Genomic DNA, 16,853 nt, shown 5'->3' with positions numbered 1-16,853 from the left:
ACGCAGGGGTCTGTGTGCACCTCCCCGGCCCTGCCCCACCTTTTGGAGTGAACTGCACCGTGGTCCAGCAGAGATGCTGGGCCGAAGGGCACGCAGGCAAGCCTAGGAGAGGAGTAGGAAGAGCTGTGGAGGACACGCTCGGTTTGTTTTTGACTTTGGTTTATTTAAAAAACAAGCCAAAAAAAAAAAAAAAAAAAACCCAACTTTATATACAAAGTCAAACTGAAACCACGGATTATGGAAAGAGGCAAGAATTATGGGTAACAGGGGAGAAGGCTGGGCCAGAGCCAATACCACATTCTGAACACAGGAGCCACGGGAAAGAGGTGCTGGTTTCTTCTGGCAAATCTGGGGTGACTGAACACAGTGTTCTATTGGCAAACCCAGCCCAACACTGAGCACTTTCTAGCATGGACTCCATTCCCGTGATGGCCAAGGGAGACCCTTCCCCCAGGAGCCTGCATCTGGAACCTAGCAGAGCCTGTGCCATCCGGAGGAGGGGTTGCTTAGCCCCAGCCAGGCTCCACGTCTGTCTCTTCAGTTCAGTTCACTGACATCAGACCTTGTCACACACTTGAAAAGCCTTTTTCTCCCCTGTCTTATTCTAAACTGGAAAAGGACAGGAGAAAGTCAGCACAAGACTAAAAGGGCCCCAGGAGAAATACCAAGGTTGAGGGCAATATGACATTCTAGGGGTGCAAAAGATGTTGTATTTAGTTGTTAACTGGAACCGGGGTTCCTCACACATCCATCCCACATAGCACAGCCCCCAGCCTGATGGCCTGCCGTCCCCTAGAGGCTGAGCATGGGGTCAGCCACCCCCGCCCTGGCTCCCAGGTCTCGCTCCCGCTGCTTTCTGGTACCGCAAGGGCTCCAACTTTGCCGAGCGCCACCGCTGCCCTCACAGGATGGCAGTTCCGTGTGAGGCCGTCAGTTGTTAGGTGCCGGCTCCTCTTTCTCCACCCAGCTGTCAGCCTGTTTGAAACAGATGTACCCAGAATCAGGCCTGGCAAGGCGATCTGAGGACTGCGGACTGTCTCCTGCTGGGAAGCTCCCGCTTGCTGCACGCTGCTGACTGCTCAATTCCCAGAGAACCTGCAACCAGGGGCACAGAGCCTGGCAAGCGACGGAAGGAAGAAGCTGGTGCCTGCTGGCCCTCTGGTCACTCCGGACATAGGGGCAAGCACCCTTCCAGGGGTTTCTGGAGCTCAGGGAAAGGAGCTGTGCTGCCTCCTGGTCCACCCCCACCTTACCTTTTCCACCACCCGCTGGATCTCCAGCTGCAGGGGGGTCAGGCGCCTGCGGAGCTCCTGCAGCAGCCGCTGGAGCTGGCTCTTCTGTCGCTCCGCCATCCGAGCGGTCTCCTCAGCCTCCGCCAGCCGGGCTCGCAGCTCCTGCATCTCTGCCGCCAGCGTCTTATTCGTTACTTCAGTGGCTGAGAAACGGTTATGGCTCTCCTCTGCAAGGTGGAGGAGGAAACAGAGGGACGGCTGCTCCATCAAGGCCCAGAGCACAGGGCAGGGCCTGAGCCTAAGCAACGGTTCCCTACTGGTCTGCACGTGCCCCCGTGGTGGATGCAGCCCCAGGCCCTCACCCAGCTTCAGCTCCAGTGTGTGGATCTTGTTCTCTAGGTAGAGCCGGCCACTGTCCTGCTGCTCCGCGCGCTGCAGCAGGCTCCCCACGTTGATCAGGCTGCCATTGTGGGACACCAAGGCTTTGTGTTCCGTAGGGGCGGCACCTGGCTTCGTGCTCTTCCCAGAAGGGGGCAGCAGGTCCAGGTTTCCTAGAGGGAACCATGAAAAAGATTGCAGGATGGGGTCTCCGGAGAGGGCAGCCTGCCCAACCCGTGCCCAGGAAGGCTGCAGGGCTCAGGACATACCAAAGAGCACCTCCTCGGGAAGGCCACCGTCCAGGCCCTCCTGGCGGCTGTACTGAAGGCTCCGGTACTGGCAGATGTTCTGGGTCACCACCCTGCTGACCAGCTGCTTGGCCTGCAGAAAACATACCCCCAGACACCTGCTGACCAGAAGGCCCAGTCCCCGACCCTGGCCGTGGGCAGGAACCTGGAGCAGGAGCAAGTGCAGGCCTGTGCCCATGTGCTGAGGCAGAAGAAAGAAGGTACCTGCTCTGCACTGAGCCGGATCCCAAGGGTAAGGAGGATCCTCTCCAAGTCTCGCCGGTGCAAGTAGCCACACCAGTTGGCATCAAAGAACACAAAAGCAAGCAGACAGTCCAAGGGGAGCACAGCAGAGGGATCCAGCTCCTTGGGCTGCAAAGAAAACAAAGATGAGCAGGATTTTCAAATAGTTCCCTCAGTGGCTCTATCGCCCAGGATTCAGCCTGTTCAGAATCCAGTGGCTCGGGCCACATGCAGCTCAGGCCACAGGCAGTAATGCATGCCTAAGTCTCTGCTACTGGGGAGGCTAAGACAGGAGAATCACTTGAACCCAGGAGTTCGAAGCTGCAGTGCACTATGCTCATGCCTGTCAACCACTGTGCTCCAGCCTGGGCAACATAGCGAGACCCCATCTCTAAAACACAAAACATCAAGCAGCCTGGCTGATGTTCATCACACCCAAGCCAGCCTTCCTCTCTGGGGCACTTTCACAAAAGCTCCTGTGCTCCTCTCTCAGGAGAGGATCAAATACCTCTCTCCCATTCACCCCGACAGATACTGAAATGTTCTCCTGGAGCCTATGAACGTGCCCTTCCATGAGCCAAGGACCACACTGTGTGTTGGGTCCATCAAGAAAGGAAATCACTGGTAAGCATCCTTCTCCCAGGAGTGTGCCGAAGGCCTTGCCAAGCCTCACCACCACTAAGGCCCAGAGAGGTGGAGAAGAGGCCTCACCATGTCCTGAAGTGAAGAGAACTCCATCTCTGACTGGTTTGAGGCAACGGACCGGACCTCCGAATCCTCCAGCTTTGCTCCTGCTACAGAAAGCCCAAGATAAATGGAGAGCAGGGCCCACCCAACTCCACAGTCCAAAAATTAAAACCAGCTTGGCCACAGGTGGAAAGCCACATCCCGAGCCTGCGAGCTCCCCTCTCACCACTCAACATACCAAACTCCTCCTCTCCATCATCCCTCAGAAGCAACAGTTCTGGGTCCAGGGCCATCTCACACAGGTCCTCGGAAGCCTCGCCCCGGGGTTTTTCTTCTTCCTCTCCCCCAGAAGAGGGTGGTTTGGGCAAAAGCCCATCCTCCTTCTAGGGAGGCAGACGAAGGTGATTAGAAGGAAGGCAGTTACCGTAATTACCAATAGTAATCATGGCTGACACCTGAGTAATAAGTATGCCCCGGGCACTGTATGGAGGGCTCTAGACACCATCTCATTTCATGTATTTAATTTCATCAAGTGGAACTCAGAGCATGCCAGGGCATCACCAGACACCTGGGCTTTTTTCCTCAGGAGTTGATCTTAGTCCCAGAAGAAATTACATTTATTTGATAGTATTTAAACAAAAAACAGCTGGACACGGTGGCTCACGCCTGTAATCCCAGCACTCCTGAGGTCAGGAGTTCAAGACCAGCCAGGCCAACATGGTGAAACCCCATCTCTACAAAAGTACAAAACTTAGCCAGGCATGGTGGTGGGTGCCTATGATCTCAGCTACTCGAGAGGCTGAGGCAGGAGAACCGCTTGAACCTGGGAGGCAGAGGTTGCAGTGAGCCGAGGTTGCGCCACTGCACTCCAGCCTGGGCGACAGAGCAAGACTCCATCTCAAAGAAAAAAAAAGACTAGTATTTTAGAAAAGGTTTACAAATTTTATTGTTTACTTTTTTTCAAGAGAGTCGTGCTCTCTCACCCAGGGCGGAGTGCAGCGGCACGACCTCGGCTCACTGCAACCTCCACCTCCCTTGGTTCAAGGATTCTCCTGCCTCAGCCTCCTGAGTAGCTAAGAATACAGACATGCACCACCACGCCCAGCTAATTTCTGTATTTTTAGTAGAGCAGGGTTTTACCATGTTAGCCAGGCTGGTCTCAAACTCCTGACCTCGTGATCTGCCCGCCTTGGCCTCCCAAAGTGCTGGGCTTACACCCCACCTACAATATTTTCTAGTTAACCATCAGACAATCAAAGCAGCCCACTCTGCTAAGCATTCTCAGTGACTGGGGTTTCTATGCTGTCAGGCTCCTCAGTCATGCTCCCTGCACTCCTCTGCGCCACCTTCCCTTCCACTAGGTGTGCCACTTACTAGCTGTGTGGCCTCAGTGCGTGCTGAGCAAGGGAGTGGGGAATGAGCTAGGGCGCAGGAAGCACTCAGAGCCCAGGGTGAAGATGCGTGGTCACGGTAAGCACTACGACAGCCTGAGGTGGCAGGGTACTCACCAGTGGGGGCTCTGACTCGGCAGCCGGGCCCTCATTCTGTGCCTCATCCTTGGGCTCCTTGACCACCTCCTCTTTGATGGCTTCTTCCTCCTTGGTGGCTTCCTCCTTGGCCGCTTCCTCCTTCTCAGGTTCAGGTGGGGACACGACCTTTTCAGGAAGGCTCAGCAGCATCTTATAAACCCTATAGCCAAAATCCCTCTGGAGCATCTCCAGAAACAGCTCAGCCAGCACCATCACCTGACGGGGATGTGGCAGGGTCCATGAGCATCAGGAAGAAAGACTGCTCAAGGCCCACAGATCCCAGCCCATAGCCTCCCCAAGACTCTGACACCTGCCTCAAAAGAGATCCTTTCTTTTGGCCTCCGATCCTCCACAATCCCATGGAGGGACAGGTTCACACAGCCAGGGCGTGCGATGACAGCAGGTTCTAGCGGGGGTGGAGGGGCCTCTGGGAGATCAGTGTCCGTTTCCTGCTGTGTGCTGGCCTCTGAAGTTTCTGCGTTCCGTCTAGAAGTGTCTGCTGCTTGCTCCAAGGCGTCTGGTGCCTGTTCAGTAGGCTCCATTTCCTGTGACAATAGCCAAGATGAGACCCTCTGGGTCCCAGGATCAGGCCACCTATATCTCCCGCTGCTGGCTAAGGCACAGCCTTACCCCTGGTACCTCCTGGGTCGAAGGAGCTGCCTCTGCAGCTTTCTGCTGGCACAGGGCCTCCCACTCCTCCAAAGTAGGCATGATGGTCCAGACGTCCGGCAGGTACACCACCACTGTCTGGAGCCGCCGGGGGGGTCCCGGCTGCAGGTACTGAAACTCGGCAAAGCGCCACCTACACATAGCAAAAGGAAGTACTAACTTCGTTACTGACAACTCCACGCAGACACCACATTCACAGGCAAGGGCTTCAGTTTCCAGTCAGCACTCAATAAGCACATACTGCAAGCCAAGCTTTGAAAACACAACAGCAAAGCTACAGACCAAGTCCTCAAGAAATGGTCATGGGGACGCCGCAACCATACAAGCACCCTACAAGGTGTGAGGACAACTCGAGGGAGTCTCAAGTGCAGCCTGCGGCTCAGCCGGCTTTTGGCATACACCCCACCCTAGCCTGAGGCAGCAGAGGGGGCAGGAGCAGGACTAGGGGGCAGAAGAGAGCTAACCAGCAGAAAGGGGCAGGGACTGGGCCTCCCCAACAAAACCTCCCCAACCTGCTGGGTTGGTACAGCCGAGGCTCAGGAAGCCCACTCACCACTTGGTGCAGCCACTCAAGTCAATGCCGGTCTGGGCCTGCGCACAGCGGATGGCGGTGCGCACCAGCACCTGTGGGTCAGCCTGGGGGTCGAGGCCATCCAGGGAAGGAGACCATTCACCCCCAACCAGCACTGCCTCTTCTTCTTTTCTGCCCAGCAAAAACTGCAAAAAGACATCAGGGATACGAAACAAAAAACTCCGTTACCTGGGTCTCCCACTGCAGGGCAAGGCTGCCGCACATCAGGATGAAGGGAGCAGGAAGTGGGGAAGTCCATCACACAGTGAGGTCTCTATCTGCTAACATGAGCCAGCCACCTAGCTCTCTCTGACTAGTCAGAACAGCTCTGAGCTGTACCTTCCTCCTGGGTAAAATGAGGGGCATTCGGCTCCGAGATGCCTCGTTTCTGTGCATTCAGGAACAGGAGCCGAGCACTCGAAACATGACAGGTTCTGGACATTACCAGTGAATGCATCTCCTCCTGCCCTCTAGCTCTTACCTTAATCTGCTTCAGAGGATGCTCTGGCGTCTCCCTTGGCTCAGCCATGTCATCCACAAAGAGCATGCAACAACGATACAATTCCTCCAACCCCGGGGAAGAGAGCAGTAGTACCTGTGCAGGAGGAGACACTCAGAGCTGCCTTCAGCCTCCAGAAATCAGGTTAAGTGACAGACACCTGTCAGCTTACCTTGGAACTATAAGCGGGGTCACTGTCTGCAGGGATGGGCTCAGCACCAGCATCTGGAGCTGCCTCCTTTTCAGAAGAGACCTGGATCCGGCTCGGGTGATGGAGGGAAAAGGGTTGGCTCAGAGGGAAGGCTGACAGCCAACTCAGATGCACGGACAGAAAATCTGAGGGGACCAGGAGGCTGCGGTAACGACGCTGGAGTTCTAGGAAGTCACAGACGGGGCTACAAGAAGACAACAAGGGAATCCAGACTGAGCAAACACTAAAAATTACAAATGAAACCATCAAAGAGTTTAAAAAATGGGCAAATTTTTTTTAGTCTCAGAAAGAACTTTTGAAGTAAGGCACCTCTCAAGGAAGCTAGATCAGATCTGACCACTTAACTAACAACCTCTAGATGGCAAAAGTCAAACTAGGAAAGGGAAAAAAGAAAACACTTATAATACAGGACAAAGAAATGGATCATTGCCTTAATATAAAAGAACTTACAAATCAGTAACAAAAAGTTCAAAAGCCTAAAACAGAAAATTGACATCAATAGGTTCTTAAGAGAAATACATAAGAATTAAAAGCCCATGAAAATATGCTCAATCTCACTTATAATTAAAGAAATGCAAATCACATTATCATGTGTCACCAACTAGACAAAGATGAAAAAGTCAGCTAACAGTGTTGGGAAAGGCATGGGGAAATAAGGATTCCACACCCCACTGGTGGCAGCAGAATGGGCACAGCCTCTTCGGGAGAACTAGCAATAGTTATGGAAGCTTAAAGCAAAGCCTTTGAGCCAGCTGCTCCATTTCTAGGAATTGATCTCAACAAATACACAGGTGTAGGTAGAAGGATGTTCATTCCAAGAAAATTTAGGATACAGTGCTAATGGAGAACTGGTTAAATAAATCATGTTCATCCATTCAATGAATATTGTGTAGTTGCCAAAAAAAAAAAAAACTGGATCTAATAAATGTTTATATGAAATAAAATCTAAAGTACATTCAGTGAAAGGGCAAACCACCAAACAGTATGTACAACAGGTTTCCATGTGCTTTTTGTTTTGTAAGAAAAGGCTGTGAGAACACACATGTGCACTTGCATAGACCCCATCTCATTTACATGAGAAACTATTACCAGCAGCAAGTCTCAGCCCACCTCAGCCTCGCCGCTTACCTGTCCACAGTGTAGGGAGTGAGGTGGACCCGGTAAGGAGGCAGGTCATGCCTTGGCTTCTTAGCACCCCAGGGCTCTCCAGCAGCCCGCTGTTTGCGTTTCTTGGAGTCATAGTCATCGCTAGAGGTTGACCCATCACCAACAGTAAGAAATCACATTGTTATATGTATTCAATACACACTGAACCAAAAGAATTGGAAACAAGCGCAATCCCTCACATTCAATACATGGAAAAAGAAGCCATGCTAACAGCCATATGACAGAATGTTACAAAGATATTAAAATGGATATTTACACTCTTTTAACAACATAGAAAAACATTCCTGTTAAGCAAAAAGCACACTCTGCAACATTGTATACACAGTAGGCCTGAGCTACTGCAAAAACAACTTTAGAAGACTGAAAGGAAATAAAATATTAATGGTGGAAGCCTCCAGTAAGCTTACAAATAATTTTCCATTTTTCTGCACTTCATAAATTATAGTTAACATGTTTTTTTGAAATGAGCAAAAAACTCATTTCTCTTTTAAAAACAAGGGACGCATATATGAATCCATGCTATGCGTTCTATAAAGTTTATTAGAAGAGACAGATACAAGGTGCCTGTAATCCCAGCACTTAGGGAGGCCGAGGTGGGCGGATCACTTGAGGTCAGGAGTTCGAGACCAGCCTGGCCAACATGGTGAAACCCTGTCTCTACTAAAAATACAAAAAAGTAGCCAAGTGTGGTTGCACATGTCTGTAATCCTAGCTACTCAGAAGGCTGAGAGAGGAGAATCACCTGAACCCGGGAGGTGGAGGTGGCAGTGAGCCGAGATCACGCCATTGCACTTCAGCCTGGGCGACAGAGCGAGACTCTGTCTCCAAAAAAAAAAAAAAAGTGACAGCTACAAATCCTTAATAATACACATTAAAGTCATAAAAACAAACCATTTGCTCCAATAGTTCCACTCTTGAAAATTTGTCCCAAGAAAGTTAATTCAAAAGAAGAAGAAAGGCTACACATAGTGAAAAAATAGGAAGCAGCATAAACAGAGTAAAAAACCAAATACCCAGATTTTTATAGTAAATAAAAACAATCACGCAGCCATTAAAACACTCAGGATTATGCTGCAATATGGAAAACTGTTTATAAATACACAAAAATAATTTGAACTCTAAGATTAAAATTGCAAAAAGCATGCACATGTATAGATTTAAACTAGAACACAGGAGAAAAGAGTGGCAAGAGATTTTCCTTTTTTTTTTTTTTGAGACAGTCTCGCTCCGTTGCCCAGGCAGGAGTGCAGTGGCGTGATGTCAGCTCACTACAACTTCCGCCTCCCGGGTTCAAGCAATTCTCCTGCCTCAGCCTCCCGAGTAGCTGGGAATACAGGTACCCACCACCATGCCCGGCTAATTTTTTTTTAGTAGAAATGGGGTTTCACTATCTTGGCCAGGCTGGTTTTGAACTCCTGACCTCAAGTGATCTGCCTGCCTCAGCCTCCCAAAGTGCTAGGATTACAGCTGTGAGCCACCGCACCTGGCCTACATATTTCTATTATTTTAATTTTATATAATAGCATGTACTGCTTTACACATTTTGTAAGTCACTACAGTATTACACTATAACTACATTGTAAGTACAATAGATATGGGTACAATAAATAAAAATAATTGAGAAGAAAAAACCTTTAGACCATTCATTATAAAGTACCAGACTGATAAGGGGAAAAGCCCCCACGTCACATGAAAGAAATAAAATCAACTGTCATTTATCTGTGCCTCGGTAACTGAGTTGATTGTATTTACCGGAAGGTTTCTGTTCTGCCTTTTAGACCTGCCTGGGTCATTTCCCTATTCATCACACCCCAGTGACTAAGCTGAACAGATTTATCATGAGGCCTGTTCTTTTCTGTTGGCCTGGGTCACTTCCATGTGCGTGAGCATCTGCATCCTAAAGTGGCCTTATTCTCAAGCCCCGATGGGATGTCAGTAGCCCGTGTGTCTAATAGAAGACCCATGCCAAAGCCGCTGTGACAACCTTCCAGCTCACAGTAATGCCATTGGCCTCTAGCTAAACTGTTATGATCCACTCAACGGTGTACACTGTGTGGCCACTTTCCTCCCCTTCCTGTACACTGTCAGGAGGTCATAAGGCAGCACCAGGGGCTGACCTCTCAGGAACCACAGCAGCAGAGCCCACCTGGGTACACCCGTCTAAAAACCGCAGCTCAGTAGTAGCTGCTCAATAAAGACATTGTTCTCTGCATCCCAAAGCCAGGAATTCAAAATAAAGCTTGGCTTCCATGCAAAACATTAATGTGGTTGAGTCCTTCATAAAAGTTGCAAAACTAAATAAATAAAAGTTACTGCCCCAGAATGACCTACTTTGTACCACCCTTGGCCCCACTCTGCACATTCTCTCTACTGACCGATGTTAATATCATATTTCCTTCCCAATGGTGATATAGGTTGAGTATCCCTTACCTGAAATGCTTAGGACCAGAAGCGTCCTGGGTTTGGAATGTTTTTCAGATTTTGCAATATTTGCATTATACCTACTGGCTGAGCATCCCAAATCCAAAACTCCAAATCTGAAATGCTCAATAAACATTTTCTTTGAGCGCCATGTCAGCACTCAAAAGTTCTGGATTTGAGAGTATTTTGGGTTTTAGGATTTAGGATACTCAACCTGTACATCCTTTCTGTAGAAGCTGTGATACTGAAGCTAATGGCCAAAGTAATACAACAGACCTTGCATGGGTCTCAGCACATCCAGGACAATCAAATGCAACTGACTAGAGAAAGCCTGAAATTAACCCTAAAGCAGAAAGTCCACAGCAGTCACAGAGCTTCACCCAGGCTACGCTGTCTCAGAAGGCACCTGCTGTGATTTTGTAATGAAGCCTTTAATAAACTCACACAATGTGAGAGGTAGAAGGTCCTTGGAAACTGAGGACCAGGAAGATGCACAGGACAAGAGAAGTAGGTAAATGCAAAACATATACCAGCCACTGGATATACTTATATACTTATGAATATGGTGTCTACAATGGAGAATGGGACACAGGGTTTCAAGTAGTGGAAACCCCATGGCAAACAATCCCAAAGCTTCCCCCTAGTTAGAATTCACAATGGTGAATTCCCACACCTGTAATCCCAGCGCTTTGGGAGGCTGAGGTGGGAGGATCACTTGAGCCCAGGAGTTCGAAACCAGCCTGGGCAACATGGCAAAACCCTTTCTCTGCCCCCCACAAAAATAAATAAATATTTACTTATTTTTTGTAGAGATAGGTTCCCAAAGCACTGGGATTTATAGGCATGAGCCACTGCACCCAGCCTTACAAAAAACGTTTTAAAAAATTAGTCAAGCATGGTGGTGCACACCTGCAGTCCCAGCTACTCCAGAGGCCGAGGCAGGAAGATGGCTTGTGCCAGAGAGATCAAGGCTGCAATGAGCCATGATCACGCCACCACACTCCACTCTGCGTGACAGAGCAAGACCTTGTCTCAAAAAAAAAAAAAAAAATAGGGTTAAGGGTTACATGAGATTTCCTATTTGTCAAAATTGTCAAGATTTGTGCATTTCAATCTACGTAAGTTCCACCTTAAATTTTTTTACCTTAGCAAAATCAAGTAGGAGCAGTGAGTAGATGGAGGTAGAGATGAAAAAGAATAGTAGCTGATACTTGAAGCAGCTAAGTAATGGGTATAAGGTTCCTCATACCTTTCTGTTTACCTTGCATATACTAAAATTCTCCACTATGACAAATTTAAAATGAAGACAGAACTAGAACAAGTCTTAAATCAGGCTAGAGCTTAACTTTTAAAGGTACAAGCAAAACACTCAGGGAGAGTGAGACTGAGGAAGGAACACGTGAACTGGAGAGAGGACAGGACAGCATGCTCCTGGTGGTCCCCAATGCTACAGATGAGACAGGATCACCAGGATACCCTAAAGGCCCAAATCAGCCATGCTTGCTCCACACATGGCTGAGAAAGCTACCTGCATGTCCAAGGCAGAGTGCAATATACACCTTCTAACAGCATACTTATGAGAACAGTGTCTATAAAGGAACGTTTTAAACAACTAAAAGAGATACTGCAGTGTTACTTTTGACATGTTACTATTGAGTTTCCATTCCTGTCATCTCAACTTAGGGACTAGAAACAAAAGAGTATTTAAGAAATATCTCAACATGACATTTTCAAAGATGAACTGTATCAACTCCCTACTTGCTAAACCACTGTATAAAATTCCAATATTTTTATATACATTTCAGTGTGTCCACATACTTCAGAGAAAAGGGACTAGGATCTAGCTGCAGGCAGAGAATGTCAGTGGTAAGCATAGCCACCTTCCAAGCAGTAGACCTGGCTTCACTTCCTGGCCAACACAAAAAAATAATAATAATAAAATAAAGAGAATATTAGTGTCAACAAGTGGCCAAAAAAGGAACATCATCCTCTTACCTTCGGCCCTGATCCAACCGTCCATGAGGGCCCCGGGCAGGAAATCTGTTCAGGTGGCTCAGGTGAAGTGTGTGGGATGTCTGGAAGAGACTCAGAGCTGCAGAAAGGAAATGACTGGTGACTCAAAAACCCTAAAAACCAGCCAGGCGCAGTAGCTCACATCTGTAATCCCAGCACTTTGGGGGGATAATGCGGATGTATCACTTGAAGTCAGGAGTTCAAGACTAGCCTGGCAAACACGGTGAAACCCCGTCTCTACTAGAAATACAAAAAATTAGCCAGGCGAGGTGGTGAATGTCTGTAGTCCCAGCTACTCAGGAGGCTGAGGCAGGAGAATGGCTTGAACCCAGGAGGTGGAGGCTGCAACGAGCCAAGATCGGGTCATTGCACTCCAGCCTGGGCAACAGAGCGAGACTCCATCAAAAGAAAAAAAAAAAAAAAATTCCTAAACACCTATCCAAATCACCCACCTTTCTTCCAGTACACTGAAGTACCCACCTCTACGCTAATGGACTTTCAGCAATAACCTGAAAGTCCATTGATCCAGACTACCCCATAAAGCCACACTCAACAATAGTGCCACTCGTACTCACGCTTCTGAGGAAAGAGTGGGGGAATCCGGTGAGGCTGGAAGATCAACTGAGGCTGAGCTCCCAGGATCCCTTGCTTCTGGCCCAGGGCTGCTACATGCAGAAGGGGAGGTGCTGGGGACTTCAGTAGGGGCTGCAGAACAGGAGCCAGGAAATTCAGGGGACCCCATGGTTGAGGCACTCACTACCTTGGAAAGATGCAGTCCCACCCCCTTGAGAAAAGTCAGGGTTTTGCCCAGCTGTCAGGGCACAGGGGCTTCCATCCCTCCCCTTTCCAATGCACATGCTAAGGAGAGATGAATACCTGGTTGGAGAGCGTTTGCACCTTGACAGCATTCCAGGGCACTGCCTGGCCTGGGTTGTATGCAGCCTTCACCAGCACCTTCTCACCCAGCTGGGGCAGCCGGCCCTTCACCACACTGCCAGCACACAAGCCAGGAGGCCCCGTTAGGAGAGGGACCCTGGCCAAGCCACCCTGACTGCCCCATGAGGCCTTTCCCATCAAGATTTCCCACACCTTGCACAAAAACAGCAAAGCAATGGCTTTGGGGAGCGGGGTGGGCAATACCAGCACGGTGACAGAACTGAATCCAATAAGCATTTCCAGTAGGGGACCAACCTCAAGCCTACCTTAGCTGAAAAAAGACCTCTTCATCCACAACCCCAAAGTAGTCATGCAAGCTGGTAACAATACCAGTGAAGACCCGCTGTTTCTCCCCACCCTGTAAGAAAAGGGAGCAGTTGAAAAATAAAAGAGAGGAAGCTGGACAAAATCACACTCTGCCATGAAAGTCTCATCTCAACCCACACCCCTGCTCAGCGTACTGCATCAAGAGTTCACACAGAGTGAAGTACAGGTGTGTGGTGGGCATACGCCATCATTAAGGGTCGGGGCATGTTTGAGCTGGTTCTTGACCCACAACCTTCTTCTAGGACTTCCAGTTCATTAATCCCAAGACGTATGCTAAAGATTTCCCTGGAGCGAGAAATGAAGATGCCCCAGTCTGAAGGCTATCTGGGAAACTCCGTATTAGCCTACTACCAGGAGAGGGGTCAGGAATGATAAACACTATTATGTAAGAGATGAAGAGCACCAGGCCTCCATGCATCCAGTCCCAAGGGCAGAAACTACAAGGGATGCCCAACCTACCTGAAGGTGCCTGGCATTCTGGGACAGTTCTGTGGCCACAGGAGGAGTGAGCAAACCAGGAGGAGGGCCCAGAAGAGATGTTGAAGCTGTGCCTATGGGGAAAGAGAAGCAATCTACAGGAACCACCCCTACCACCTTAAGCACTAGAGTCAACCAAAGGATGTGGTAAATCCAAAGGCTACAGCTCCAGCCAGCTCCTCCACAGGGCTTCACTGGCAACCACGGTGGGAATCTCCTGTTTTCCAGAGGAACATCAGCAGCAAATTGCTCTCCACCAGGGAAACCCCAAACTAACTCCACAGCACATACTTCCCAGGATGAGGCCAGGTAGGGAAAAAAGTGATCACCTGAGAAGTTGCGTCCCCCTGGAAGTGGGTTGATCCGCTGGCGCTTAAACTGGGACATTGGGAACGCTGTCCTCTTTCAGAGTCGTGGGGAAAAGCCTTCAATCCAAAAAAAAGAAGTTAACAGCTCACACGGGAAATTTCCATCTATACCTGGAAAAGTGGAGAATCTTAAGTAAGGGTATTAATGAAAACAGGGAGGTGGGTAATGAGAATGAATGAAGGCAATGGATGGAGAGAATATAGAGAAGTAAGAAATGGAACAATAAATTACATTGTTTCAGTTTGCCCTCACAATAACCTAGTGGTGGGTCATATTGTCATGCTGTTTTACAGACAAGGAAACTGGTGCTCAGAGAGAATCAAGAGACTTGCCCGGGGCCACATAATCAGGTAGTGACATAACTGGTACTCACACCCAGGCCACCCAACAACTTAGCGCTCCTCTCACTATGCCACGCCACCCCCAGAGTAGTTGGCGGGGTGAGGGGCTGGAGAGAGCCCCGATGACATTCCTTCATTCAAAAACATCCGCCAAAACCCTCCACGCAGGGCCCGGAAAAATGGAGGAGACCGGTGCCGGCGAGGAGATGGTGTGAGCCCTCTCCCCGGAAGCCCGACCCGTTGTTTCCTCGACCGGCTGGTGGGAAGGCAGCTCCCTGGCCGACCGAACGCGAAACCGGCTGCGCGCCACCCTCCTGCTCCCACGCTCCCGGGCCCTCCGCTCCGGCCTCAGCAGCCGCCAGCGCCAGGTCTCCCGGCAGGGCCGCGGCGAGGCCACCGAGGGAGGACTGAGGCGCGCGGTTTCTCCTCCTCCCGCCCGCCCCCAAGGCCGAGGCCGTTGCCAGGGAGACGGGACTTGCAGTCCAAAGAGGGGCTCGGCCCCTTCCGCGCCCCACGCATCTTCGCCGCCCGGCCCTCGCAGTCCCTCGGTCAGCGGAGGGACGGAGGGGCGACGGGACAGATGGGCGGCGAGGGGCCCCCTAACCCACCTGCGGGCCAGGGCAGCGACACCGGGGGGACAAAGACACCCGGAACCACCACAGCCGCTGCTGCCGCCGCCACCGGAAGCGCCTCTCCGGAAGCGCGACCACTGGTCGGAAGCTGCCACTCTCCCGGATATGGTCCCTCCCTCGTCTCCGCCGATCTCTCCCTTCCCCCACGCCGGCCTGCCATCCCGCGGCAACTGGGGAGCGGAAGTGCGCCTTCCCGGATCGGATGCGCGTCAGGAAGTCGCGCCTCGATAGTGTCCTCGCTAAAGAATCCCATTAGAAAAGAAGGCTTCGGATCCATTGGTTCCGGAATCAAAGGCAGCGGGAGCCGGACTACCCCAAACACAAGGAACCCCCGACTGCTTACCACGCCCGCCTCCCTCTGGCAGTCGAGACTGCAACAGATGAGGAAACCAGCCCCTCCTGACTGGAGGAGGAGGATGCCTATCAGTGGCCATTTCTAAGAGACATTCCTGTGTCTGACTCAAGCCAGTGACCCCCATGCCTATAGCCAGTCAGGAATCAGTGCCCTAATTCTCAAATATGAAATCTCAAATATGAAAGAGGCCTCAATGAAGTGGCCTGCTCAAAATCTTGCCAGAGATCGGCCATTTTAGTCCCCATTAGCAATCCCATGCCCCCCTTATCCCTCCTGCCTTACTTTCCCCGTTCCTATTCACTTAACGTTTACAAAGCACTTTGAGGCAGTTTAATCTCACTTTATCCTCATAACAAGTCTGTGAGGTAGGTAGGGCAGGCATCATTATTCCCAGCTGGAAACTGTGGCTCAGAAAGGTTGATTTAGGGTCTAAAAACAAGTACAGGCATCTGGTTTGAGTTAGGGCCTGTAAACGCTAGCACGGGGGAGAGAAGCTGAGCACTGGCTTTGAAAGTTATTCTTCTGTTCCCAGGTTGTCCCTGATCTTCCTCATTTCTGGTGCAGTCTTCAGGAGTCTGGGGCAAGACTCCATGCAGAGGCAGTCAAAGCCACACCGTTCTCTGTCCCAGGGCTGCCAGCACGGCTCTGAGGCAGAAAGCTCAGTAACTGCCCACTGGGGAATAAAGGTCAGTTCCATCCTTCTGCAGTGACCTGCCCCAGAATATCAACCCTTTGGATGCATTATTTCAGAAGAGATGGTTGGATCCAGCCAGCTTGCAACACTGACAGTCACACAGAGATATGCATACCATTGTGCATAAATACACATCTGCAACATGCTGGGCCCAGACAGGTCACCGTGTCAAAAACACTCCATGGACACCTGATAATGAGTGAGTTCACATTGTGGAAGCCCAGGGATTTCTGGTGAGGAGGAACAGCCCTGGAGCTGCCGCATCTTGGGGGCCTCTCAAGAAACCAGGGCTCCTGACCAGACTGCTTAGAGGAGAAAGATTCACCCTCCACTCAAGAGAGGAGGGCAGGCATCAGCAGCTTTTCCTGGCAATGTGGAGAAGCAGCAACAGGGCAAAGGGCGAGGAAGACTTCACAGCAAGTCCCCTCCACCCAGGGTCACCAGGTGCACCGAGAGGTCTCAGCCTACAGAAAGGTTTTGTGCTCGTTGTTTCTTAACCACTAATGACGGCATAAAGGTTTTCCGGTGGGGGCGGCACTGAGGCCTTTCAGGGAGGTCCCTGGACTCGATCCTGTGGAATAAAAAGAAGACATTAGGCTAGGAAGAGAAAATAAAACTAACAATGGTCCTAGAGTTGAGAGAACATGATCCATCTACTGGCAGGTAGCAGGGTGGGGGTGTGACCTGGGGCTGTTAAATGACTTGGTACTTCTTACCCCTGGAGAACTATTCGGTACAAGCCCCAAGGCATGATGGCCTTCACCCACTGTGTATTCGGTACAAGCCCCGAGGCATGATGGCCTTCACCCACTGTG

The 16,853-nt window shown here is 50.4% G+C and overlaps 2 protein-coding genes across 3 annotated transcripts in view; both read right to left on the bottom strand.

The window, feature by feature from the left end:
* Positions 1–142: 142 nt before the first annotated feature.
* Positions 143–15,272, bottom strand: CCAR2 (cell cycle and apoptosis regulator 2). 2 transcript variants are annotated; one of them, XM_011968804.1, is made up of 21 exons: positions 14,390–15,272; positions 13,977–14,072; positions 13,630–13,721; positions 13,110–13,201; positions 12,784–12,898; positions 12,483–12,612; positions 11,890–11,986; positions 7,435–7,554; positions 6,268–6,490; positions 6,078–6,191; positions 5,579–5,742; positions 4,987–5,158; positions 4,671–4,901; positions 4,336–4,572; positions 3,066–3,210; positions 2,852–2,934; positions 2,123–2,269; positions 1,880–1,991; positions 1,595–1,783; positions 1,254–1,459; positions 143–975 (listed from the first exon to the last, which is right to left on the bottom strand). In XM_011968804.1, the coding sequence occupies exons 2-21, from the start codon at positions 14,032–14,034 to the stop codon at positions 931–933; spliced, it is 2,772 nt and encodes a 923-aa protein (XP_011824194.1). In that variant the 5' UTR covers positions 14,035–14,072; positions 14,390–15,272; the 3' UTR covers positions 143–930. The 2 variants fall into 2 exon arrangements, with proteins under 2 accessions (XP_011824194.1, XP_011824193.1); XM_011968803.1 differs by having other exon boundaries at positions 14,966–15,176.
* Positions 15,273–15,660: 388 nt separating this feature from the next.
* LOC105531015 (chromosome unknown open reading frame, human C8orf58) overlaps positions 15,661–16,853 on the bottom strand; it is a 4,436-nt gene continuing 3,243 nt past the window's right edge. The window contains exon 5 of the mRNA XM_011968801.1: positions 15,661–16,609. Coding sequence (XP_011824191.1) covers positions 16,586–16,609 — 24 coding nt within the window. The 3' untranslated portion in view covers positions 15,661–16,585. The remainder of the gene's footprint in view (positions 16,610–16,853) is intronic.

This window comes from Mandrillus leucophaeus, unplaced genomic scaffold (genome assembly GCF_000951045.1).
Source record: "Mandrillus leucophaeus isolate KB7577 unplaced genomic scaffold, Mleu.le_1.0 Scaffold86, whole genome shotgun sequence".
NCBI classification, from domain to species: domain Eukaryota; kingdom Metazoa; phylum Chordata; class Mammalia; order Primates; family Cercopithecidae; genus Mandrillus; species Mandrillus leucophaeus.
This window is presented reverse-complemented; position numbering and strand designations above follow the sequence as displayed.